The following is an 11,360-nucleotide window of genomic DNA, read 5'->3' on the forward strand; positions in this document are numbered from 1 at the left end:
TTAAAACCGAATCTAAATGTTTTTGCTATCAAATTACTCTTTTGTCAATCAATATTATAGATTCTGGAAGGCTATCAGTTTCCATTTAATGATTTTTGAAATATCTTTCAACTTACCCAATTGGCAGATAGGACTCTAATGCCTGTTGTACCGTTAAAACAGGTTCAGAAAGCGCAAATCCCTTCGAGAGGAGCGCATGATGTGCATTAATTGTCTCTTCAACGCCGCCAAGATCATCCATATCTTTATCATCTGAAAAAATATAGCAAAAATTAAATGCTTATATTTGTGACGTAAATTCAAATAAAATAAAATACGTATTATTGCTAATGAATTCGTGATAGGAAATAAATGTATGCAACCAAAAAGAAATAAATCACTCAAGTTTTTTTTTTACTTTTAGGTTAAATACAATCAATAATAAATATTTTAATAATAGCAGAGTCCCAGGTTTTTCAATTCTTAGGGCGGCCCGAAACAGTTTTTGAGTATGTGAGTGGCACGAAGCATGCAGTGAAGGTCTTGGAGGGATCAAAAATGGCATCTCAACATCTCTTATGGTTCGACTCAACCCGTTTTGGTTAATGTTTTGGATATGAAGCGTGTCAATACTGGAATCGCCCCTAAAGACCTGAATCTTTCGCAAAAACGACGCTAAGTATAGGTCGCAAAAGAGATACTTGACTCATTATTGGTGACGAGGCGTGGGTTTGTAAATAAGAGGACAAAAATGTTCAACAGCCACCCGTAGACCAGTTTTGGTCCTTTACGATACCAGATGGAGTTCAGTTACTAGGTCCATGAGGAGTAGTCATCCTTTAGGATGTCAGGACTTGACGCGAATTTTAGCAGACTCCATAACTTTACTATCGATACCTCCTCCAGTGTATCATACCGTGGGGACCCCAGATGCTTAGAGCGTAGTCTTGTCAACGGGGACAAGTGCACAAGAAATGTTCTTTTGTTTCCCTGGTGACATTTCCTGCAGTTTTCTCGATCTGTCATCCCCATTCTGCGGGCGTGTGTTGTTACCATACAGTAAACACTTAGTATTCCGATCGTTTTCCTACAATCTCTACTATCGAGGGCCAATATGAATTTTGTGTATTTCCGAACTACAGTTTTGCACATGACTTTCCCAATTTTGCACACAGGTAGCTTGTTTCATCGGGTTTTGATTTTCTTCACCATTCTTCTGTCCAGATCGTCGTAACAAATGTTGATCACGTTTTCCGCTCTTAGCCGTACACTATTCTCCGCAATCTCGTCTACTGTTTCATCATCTTCGATGACTTTGTGACCTAGAAGAGAAGTTACTTGCTTTTGGTAACACTTTCCACTGCTGCCTTGCTTCTCAAGACACGTTTGGCGGCTGTGCGATTCGAGGTTACTGTTTTGATTGGTGATTGGTTGTCTACGTAGACTACTACTGGCTACTTAAAAGGCTGCCTTATGCCTAATTTTGGACACTATATCCCCGCACCAACTCCATCCTCCATTTTAGAGCCCTCCATATAAATGTTTAGATTGTTTTGCGCAGCGAACATACCTATACGAACTATATTTTTCTATCTTTACTTTGAACATTCTTTCCCAGAAGAAAAGTGGGATCATGTAGTCGGTGTTTGCCAAACCGCCATTACCCACCGAGCTATCCCCGAAGGTTCCATATGTAAATTCACCTGCAGACAGTAGTCGTCCCGAAGATTTTCTCGCCATTTTGCTGCGCAGTTTTCAGCAAAGGAGTCTATAGGTGGTAGGTAGTACCAGTTCAAGAGCCTCCGTTCCCGTTATGCACAGCGCGGCGAGCCTCTGAACCCTTTCCATTGGCTTCCGGTAAGTGGATTTCTGCACGCCTGTCCACCATACTACTACACCATAGAACAGAATTGATCTTACAATAGCCGTATAACAAAAGTGCATGAGAGAGGAAGAGAGCCCCCAGGTTGTGCCGAGCATCTGCCTACACGCATATAAAGCATTGCTAGCCTTTATTACTCTTTCTTCCACATTGTGGTTCTACAACAGTTTTCTGTCCAAGACTTCCTCAAGGTACTTGGTGCGGCCCTTGAGAGAGAGCTGTGTTTTCTTGTGAACACCATCAGATCCGTTTACTCCGGGTTCAACCCCAGATCCGCTTGCGCCAATAAACAACTAACTAAATTTCTACCTATACATTTTAATAATGATGCTTATAAGTTACCTGGTAAATTGAGATCCTTCTTCATGAGATTTGCACTACACATTCCACCTAAATAGGCCAATTCCTGCTCAAGCCGTATCAAGCAAGAATTTGTTGCACTCAGCTATAATGAAATTGGTAGTGAACAAGCTGCTAAATTACCGATTTAAGCCAAGATTATAAAAACTTACAGTTGAGGGATTATCATAACCGACAACAAGACATTTAAAGCCATAACGATTAATATGTGGATCTTGTGCGTACAGTGAAGATGTCTCCAAAGAAAACTCTACACAATTGCCAGGCAAGATCATAACATTTTGCATCCAATTTGAGGAACTGTAATAAAACAATAATTTATTAAAGAAATTTTGTGTATTAATACCGAAACTCACGTGTTGAATTTTTTCACTACAATCCAATCGCGATCCACACTCGCACCACTCTCGCGTTCATCCTTCCCGACGGCGCTCTTATAGCAACTGCTAATTAACGCATTGCCTGTGCAACCCTGCGTGCGTCGTACGTTATTATCCAGCATATCAAAGTAGTCCTCATTTGTGGGACAAGGCGCCGTAACGGTCGGACGCATTGGTATCGATAGTAACAGATAATCCTCCAACTGCGCCGTGCCACATTGTGGATCGAATTCGATGGTTAACCACTGCACACAAGGGGGGAATTCGACACGCTGACAACTAATGGTGGCGCTACGATAGGGATGCTCGCTCTCCACCACACAATAATGATTGCTCGTAGTTATGGCTTCGCTGCCATTGCGATCGCCCAACATTTGCGCCTCGCTTTCACTCTTTTTACGTGAACGAAATTCACGATTGTCGACGGCCATAGCGTTGCGTAAACTCTGCGCCGCAGCGGCAGGGCTTATGGTCACCGCGCCAGCGTTCGCGCTTTGATCCTTTGTGGCATAGAGTTGATTGAGTGCGGCGATGTGCGGTAAAATCTCCTTAATCATGCCGAGTATTTGCACAGAACTCTACGGCACAAAAAAATTTAATATAACCTCAAAAAGCTACGAAACCAGAAAATGAAGAATGAAGACGAATTTGATGACGCTACTAACCTTTGGATCGCTACAAGCGAGATTGGCAACATGCGCATAAACCAGCGGCAGCAAAGTGTGGAACATATTCGAAGATGCCATATTGAAAACTTCCATAATCTGCACGACCGTCAGCTGAGGCGCAGCCACATCTTCAGACTCAGAGCGCAAAATGCCGCCACCGCCAATCTGATTATTCTGCTGAAGATGGTGCTGATGCTGCACATTCACAAACTCTTCGGCTACTTCATCCTCATCGTCCACACGCTCGTTGCCATTCAATTTGGCTATTTGACCATTGCGGAAGTTCAAATCCTGTACACCGGTGCTCTCCTCTATCATCAAATCTTTGGGATGTATTTCGGTAGCGCCGATTTCGATTTCCATTTCGAAAGGATTCGTGGAGCGTTTATCAAATTTCAATGTCTCAATAATGCCCTTCGAAAAGGACTCAATGCGCTTAGTTATGTCACGCGCCGTCGAAATATTCGCGTCCACGGGCAACACGGATGTGCGCGAATTATTCGCCCAGTTGATATCCATGTGCTCCTCAATCGGCGTAATATTATGTTCCGAGTCAATGGTTTGTGTGTGGTTTGAGGAATTGTCTGACGGTGAGAGTGAGGCGGCCAAAGCATTGCGCGCCAATATCAACAATTCGGTGCATTTCTTTGTGATATCGCTGGCGATTTGTAAAGCCGTATCGCGTGTTGTGACCTCATTGGAGGCTGGTGCATTACCGCTGCTTCCACCACCAGCGCCACTACCCGCCACCGACGTATCGCTCTTAAGTGGCGTGCTGTAGTAGAGTAGGCAAGGTATTTGGCCGCGTTGTGGCGTCGTGCCGTTGAAGCTCAAATCGCAGGAATAAAAGTGGAATGTTGTGCCGCATGGTCCACGTATTGAAGGCATGCCAGCATCGCCAGAACAGGTGCGCGCGCCTTGCGAACATATGCGGAGCGCATAGCGTGCGTTCTCCTGGAAACAGACACGAAAGCATGATAAATATTTTGTTTTTGTAATAATAAAACAATTAAGCACCTTAACATGCACTGGTCGCTCGAATTTGATTTCTGTCATGTCATTATGCACCACATCCTGATCGTACGAGCCCGAAACCGATTCGAGCGTTTCCCACTTGTGTTGTGACTGCAAGTCGACGGTGTTGTCGTACAGCAGCTCCAGTTGGTAATCATAAGAGCCGGAGCCAGAGAAAACCATAGCGCCTGCAATGGCAATACCTGGTCGGTCGACGGTAAAGCCAATAGCATCGGGTCCGAAATTGCCTGTGTTCCAGGTGCGACTCTGATCACAGCGCGCAAAACGTGAGCCGGTCGAGTGCAGACTGCGTGGCGGCATGAACATCTTGTCGTACTTAAAATGGATGATTTTTGCATATATTAAAATTTAACTCTTCCACATCAATATACTCACGTCGCTCAAAGCGGTCTGGTACACAATTTCGGCCAGCACACGCGCCAAAAGGTGACAGCAGTTATCAATTAAGCCTTGATTGGTGTCCTTGCCCCCATATGCACCTGCATAATTGAATTGCACACTACGGTTGTATATATTCTCAATGCGCGCGCGTATCGGATTCGATATAATGTCCAGCAGTCTGACGAGCACATCTTTGAATGTCCATGAATTACTGAGAAAGTCGGCTTTCTCCTGTTGTGTGCGATAGATCATTTGTTCAACGAGTATGGGATATTGATGCGCCTCAGTGGACGACAGCATTGGCAGACCAGAATTGTCGCTGGGACTAATTATCGATTGGCGCTCATTGCCCGGATTGAGTAGTGAGAATGTGGTGCGCAGCTTCACAGACGGTGAACAAAGACCCGCAAGTATAGCACTGAGTAAGCGAGAGTGTAAGGTGCCTTGCTGCTGGTGCGGGAAGTGGAACAGAACTTAGCAAATCAAAGTATGGTAATTGCAAAAACTTTTAGTCTTACTTTATCCATTTGAGAGAGCAGATCACAGAGACAGTTCCACTTTAGCGATGATGTCGGGTAGAAAGCATCAAAGCAAGCCACGAAGCTGATGTGACATTCCTCTAGTATTTCCAAGACCATAGCGAAGCCTGAAATTTCAAAAAATGGTAAATAATTAACGAACTAAGGATTCATTCAACATTCTGCGCTTCAAAGCCCCCTATCGTTCAATTCCAGATAGGCATAAAATGCCATTTACAATGGATTTATTACATCCTTATCGACTCTCTCCCGGTTAATGACGTTCGTGGATGCAATCCTGCACCCAGAGCAAGAACTCAGGTTGCCTAATTTCCACTTATTCAGAAATTCATATAAGAATCTGATATATTCAACATAAGTCCTACATGTGGAGTCCTCGAAAGTGTCCCCATGGGCTGACTCCATCGAAACAGCTCGTTTCATGGACGTTCTGTTAGATCTTAATGGTAACTATTCCAAGTGGAGTAACCAAATATGGCCAATATTAAACGGAGAAGAGAAAAAGTAGTAGGCGAACAGTATAAAGTTCGGCTATTTTGTGTTCCGGAACAATGTACAAGTTTTGAAGGAAACGAAATAGCAGATAAATATAAGCCCTCACATGGTATGTGAGGCCAGATTTTCTAAGAGCTTTAGGATTGAACGAAATATTGTGAAAGAATTAGAGGGCACAATCTATTGATCTATCTAAGATCCCGGAATTCAGCAGGGAACTGGGCGTACGTGAGTCTGTTCAAAAGAGCGAAGGGCACAATAAACCTCAGGTCACAGTGCAGACCGTGGCGTAGCCATCTTCAGACTCAAGAAGAAGGCCCTTGAATCTATAGAATATTAGAAAGGCGTCTCGCCAGATCGTGGAATTCATCAGAGTACTGGACCTACATGAGTCTGTGCAAAAGATGCTCAAGTCGCAGTACACACGTCAGTTAATTCTAATCTATGATAATCTAAATCAATGTTTTCTTGTCTTGTCTAAGAACAATCTGTCTGTCATATTTTTTGGGATGCTCACCTCTCTCGTTGCAAATATCCTTGAAGATGTCATCACAAAATATGCTAATCAGCAGCGCACGCACATTTCCTATACACTCTGCCAGTTGTATATTCTCCATGTTGGGCTTACGATTGGATGGGAGGCCATTGGCAGCGCCTGATATCGATGTGGTCGCTGCAGCAGATGTCTCACCAAAGTACTTGGCGACGTTATTCGCAATTACCATGGAGGCAGAGTTGCTCAGGGCGGTTTTGGAGTTTTTATCTGCAAATAATGTTCACAAACTTAGATTGCTTCGAGGTAACCTTAACAGAAAAACTAAATCAACGTCAAAACTCAAAAGTTACGCACCTTTACCATCGGCAGACTTTCCTGTGCGCGTCTGCAGTTTCGTAAGGGCATTAGCGATGCTCGTGGCGGTCAGGGTATTGGCAAATGTTGCTGAGGCGCGTTGTGGATAAATTTCATTTGTATATTTTCGCAACAAGCGCAGACAGGACTTGTTCACATAGATCAAATAGGCCAACGATTGCTTCACCTGCAGTTGGCGGCCCTTTTCGCGTTGTTCGCGCAAATTTGTTTTGAATGTCTCCCACGACCAGTTCAGCAACACTACTAAACTCTCAAAGCATTCCTTGCTCACTGTATTGGCAAAGGATTTTGTAATCTTCTGCACTGGATCCACATCGACTGGCGCGCTTGGTTGTTTCGATTCTTGCGTTATGAGACGATAGAGAATCGATGGTATTTGACCGGAATTCACATCGGTGCCATTGTTGGCCTTCTTCGATGACTTGAATGTAAATACCACTTGATCTTCGGTGGTCACCGAAGCCTGACCGCAAGAACCACAATCGGAGGAGGGTCCAGCGATGCGTGCCCATATTAAATACCAGCGTCCGGCCGCAGCATTGATCGCTTTAGGCAGCATAATGTGATGCTTACTACGTGCAGCACACTCAAACGGCACCTCTTTGGTTTCACTAATGAGTACGCCCTCCTTTTCGTAGCCGCCACCGTCAGAGCCCAGATCGAAGAGTTTCAATTTGCAAGTGTACTCGCCGCGGCCGCCAAACATGCCAAAGCCACCTGTAGTTTGAAAAGTTTGATTTGGAGGTTATGACAAATTTGATTCAGTAAGAAGTCAAAGATTTATGTAAGAGTACTTACAAATCATGACATCGGTATCGGCAGAGAAGCGTATGGCCTCGACGCTGTGCCCGGAGTAGCCCCAGCCGCCACCGAAATTATCAAAACGGTTGACTATCTGATACTCATTATTCAAAGCTTCTTTGGTTTGATTTTGTTGCTTAGGTGCAGACTCCTCGAAGCAAGTTGGTCTGTGGATGTGAATTAAAGGAATAAATATTAGAAAAATATTGTTTTAAGAACGTTAAAAAAAGGTTGATTGGAAGATCTCTTCCTGGTTTGAGGCCCCCAACACTTGGTGGCAGAGAGTTGGAGGTGTCTAAAGGGGTGAAGGCTAAGGCACTAATCAGCCTGGGGCTGCAAGCCAGGTATCATAAAATGTTTGTAACCACAATCGTAAAGTCATTTATCAAGCGGATGCTTGGGCCAAGGAACGTTACAAAGAGTATTAACTTTACAAAGAATTTTAGAGTTACTCTCAGCAGTCCTCGCAAGGTTCAAGGACATGATCAACCTCCCCCGAGAAAAATCCGCCTCATTTTTACGGTGTATACAGGGCACTGTAGGCTCAGGAAGCATTTGTCCAATATGGACATAGTCTCTTGCACAAACTGCTGGTTCTGCGATATGGAATGGGAAACCGCAGAACACCTGATCATCTACCTCCATCTACACGGATAGTTATCACATCACCTCAGTCGCACCCAGCAGGCTCCTGAAATTGTTCAGGTGACCATATGCGATATAGGGCAGGACACAATAGACCAAAGCTCGCAGTAAAAAACCTAAATGTTTACTATCTATCTATCTAAAAAAGGTTATTTAACGCAAGAAAGAATCTTAGTTAAGTTAACCAGAACTTAACTGATAGTTGGCAAGGCAGACATTGAGAAAAGGGCCTAACTCATAATCGCAATCAAATTGACTTCACTGTGCTTAACTCTGCGAGTTGTTGTCTACACTGTAAATTTGGTTGTGAACATTGATAAAATAGCAATCAGCTGATGGATTTTAAGCATTAGAAAAAAAAAACAATGAGGAAGACGAGCAAAGACTAATTACTCAATTATAATCTAAACGTACTAAATTAATTTATGTAATATGCGAAAAAGCTTAAAGTCTCTTAAGGGGGTATTCTACTCTAGAATTTTGAAAAATTCGATTTTTTTCATATATTTAAAGTTTAGACCCTTAAGAACATATCCTCCAAAGGATTTTTAAAAATTAAAATTATTTTAAGAGCTACAGTTACTTTAGTGACGCAGTACCTAGCCCGGTAGGTAGGTAGACTCACTTTTTTAAACGCGTTTTTCTCGAAACTACTTTTTTCCACACGGTACCGGCATTATCTCAAGTTCTATACAACCGATTTACTTGAAATTTTGTGTGAACCTTCTTTATATAATCCTTTATCCTTTATCTTTATATAATCCTTAATCCTTTGTTTTTAATATTAAAAAAAAATGCAGAAACTTCAAAAAAAAAAACGTAAAAAATGATTTTTATTTTCAGGCAGTCGCCATTTTTCAAAAAAATTTTCGTGTTCACTGAGGTAGGGACTATAACAGCATCCTTACTGATTAAGAATTTCTTTTGATTTTTTTTTCAGACCACCAGGAGAGTCAGGATCAATGTCACCAGGATGCGCCATTTTTTTACACCTGTCTCTCCCCCCTCTAATTATTTTAATTTTTAATATTTTTTTGTAAAATTTTTTTTCGGTATTCTTAAGATATCAATAAAAACACCATAAAACAATGGATAGAAAAAATATTTTAGGTTTTTTTTTTAAATAAAATTATAAAAAACTGCCCAAAATTTGATTTCTAGAGTAGAATACCCCCTTAACAATTGTATTTAAAAAAAAAATTAAAATTAAAAAAATAAATAAAGCAAAAATATACTTATTTATAAAAAATAAAACAATACAAAATTGAATACATATTAAAAAAAATTTTAAATAAAAAATATATGAATAAAGAGCTACAAATAAATATGGAATAAAAGAATGGTCGTTTAATGATAAAAGCTTTGCAGATTTTACTTTAAAAAAAAATTTACTTGCAAAAAACATAAAGCTAAAGGTATAAGTTCGCTTACATTGCATCTTGTGCCGAAGTGAGTATGTCCAGACATGCGAGTAAATTCAGTGAAGCTTGCGAGCGGGATATGCGCGCATCGACCTTATTAGGCAAAGCCAGCTCCGGCGATAATATGGCACGGAAATTCGATGAATTCTGCAAGGAAACAAATTTTCAATGTCTCAAGAGAAGTTCGCAAAATTCACTTCACCACTTACAGCACCACAATTAGCGATCTCGCTGGCCAACACATTATAGCACTGCAACTTGCGCGCGCCACCATCATACACCCACAAAACGTTGTAGTGTGGATCCAGAGCGAATGCAATTTGCGGCTGCGGCTTATCCAGCGCAACACTGCCACTCGCCGAGGCACCGCCGCCAGCAGGGCTCTTTGCCTGCTCACGCACTCGTTGACGGCGACGCTGCTGCTGCTGTTCGCCCTGCTGATTGTCGTGCAAATCAAAGATTTGATTACGCGCTTCGTGCATGCTACGCGACATCTGCTCGTTTATGGCGCCCGCAACGGCGGGCTGCAAAGGTGACGCCGGCACACCGGGTGCGCTGCTGGCCACTGCTGAAGCACCGGCGCTTGCGGCTATATTTTGATTTAGCTCCGGCATTACCTTGGCATTGCTATTTTGTATGAGCTGCACGAAATTGATTTGGTTGCGGTAGTGAGCGGTGCAACTGCCGTCACGGCGATTAATCGAGAGTGTGTGGAACGTAAGTGGTATGGTTGGAATAAGCACTATTTTTGCAAAAGAGGTAAGAAAATTATGGCTTTAGCAACACATTTGGAGAATCTGAGTTAAAGGCACTTACAAATTGTTTTCTTATTGGCAACCACATTCACTTTCGGCAGTATGTGTGTAGTAATGAGCGACTCATCGATTTTGATAAATGTTTGATCGCCACTGGCGCCAATCCACGTAGCTTTCTTGCCGAAACTTGGACCCAAACCGCTGCACATCCCAAATACATAAAAATATATTATTAGCCAATGTTTAATAAAATATCAAAGTGGTTCACTTACAAAACTGCGCCTGGCGCACAGTGCCACAGGAATTTCTGGCGCTGTGTCAGCAAATTCGCAATTACGCCGTCCTTCGCTCCACCACTAGCACCTGTGTTGGCAGCACTGTGCTCACTACTCGTCGTTTTGTTTGTTGTAGCGCACACATCCTCACCAGTCACGCTTGCGGTTTTATCGCCCGGAAAATCATTGGGCAATCGGCCCAACTGACCTTTTTGGTAATTGCCAAAAGTGTACACCATACCCTTGTAGGTCATCAGCACAGTGTGATTACTGCCGGCGCTCACCTGACTAATCGCGCCTTGCACATTAACCTTAACCGGGCCGTTAACCGGCTGCAAATCACCAGTGCCCAACTGACCATATTGATTACTGCCAAATGTGTACACCTCCCCGGCCAATGTGAGTACCACGGTATGATGCAGGCCGCAAGACACTTGCACCACCGGCGAGCTACTCGGCAAATTAAGCATTTGTGGTGCCAATGGTGCAACGCGTGGTGGATCTTTGTCCGCGTCCGTTGCTTGCGCGCCAACATTCTCCTCCGCACCTGATTTCTTTTCCTTGCGACGCATTATCAAGCTCTTCGAGCGTTGACGATTCAACTCACTTTGTAACTGTTTATTATCCTTGTTGGCATCGTTTTCAGCCTCCTGCAGCGAGATGCATGTGGAGCAGAGTCCACATTTGGAGCAGCCGGCATCGCCGTGACCACAAGGACAAATGCTGAAATAGCAATGTCGTTATTAGTAAGAAAAACAGAAAAAAACGTTAACTTCGGCTGCACTAAAGCTACAATATCCTTCGCAGTTTAATATATACATCCTTCAAGTCCATTTAAGACTACTTAATAGAAGAAAATGATATTTTGTGAAA

The 11,360-nt window shown here is 42.9% G+C and overlaps 1 protein-coding gene across 2 annotated transcripts in view; it reads right to left on the reverse strand.

The window, feature by feature from the left end:
• LOC105225017 (E3 ubiquitin-protein ligase highwire) overlaps nt 1-11,360 on the reverse strand; it is a 161,568-nt gene that overhangs the window by 144,408 nt on the left and 5,800 nt on the right. Inside the window, exons 6-20 of one of the 2 annotated variants that reach the window (XM_049456565.1) lie at nt 10,485-11,210; nt 10,274-10,413; nt 9,667-10,199; nt 9,468-9,604; nt 7,389-7,558; nt 6,570-7,307; nt 6,237-6,482; nt 5,204-5,331; nt 4,680-5,132; nt 4,287-4,619; nt 3,267-4,223; nt 2,578-3,179; nt 2,374-2,521; nt 2,204-2,306; nt 117-252 (exon numbers count right to left, since the gene is read on the reverse strand). In XM_049456565.1, the coding sequence (XP_049312522.1) occupies nt 117-252; nt 2,204-2,306; nt 2,374-2,521; nt 2,578-3,179; nt 3,267-4,223; nt 4,287-4,619; nt 4,680-5,132; nt 5,204-5,331; nt 6,237-6,482; nt 6,570-7,307; nt 7,389-7,558; nt 9,468-9,604; nt 9,667-10,199; nt 10,274-10,413; nt 10,485-11,210 (5,550 nt within the window). Of the gene's footprint in view, nt 1-116; nt 253-2,203; nt 2,307-2,373; nt 2,522-2,577; nt 3,180-3,266; nt 4,224-4,286; nt 4,620-4,679; nt 5,136-5,203; nt 5,332-6,236; nt 6,483-6,569; nt 7,308-7,388; nt 7,559-9,467; nt 9,605-9,666; nt 10,200-10,273; nt 10,414-10,484; nt 11,211-11,360 lie in introns of both variants that reach the window. The other variant, XM_049456564.1, reaches the window with a different exon arrangement.

The sequence above is a fragment of the Bactrocera dorsalis genome, chromosome 4, assembly GCF_023373825.1.
Source record: "Bactrocera dorsalis isolate Fly_Bdor chromosome 4, ASM2337382v1, whole genome shotgun sequence".
Taxonomy (NCBI): domain Eukaryota; kingdom Metazoa; phylum Arthropoda; class Insecta; order Diptera; family Tephritidae; genus Bactrocera; species Bactrocera dorsalis.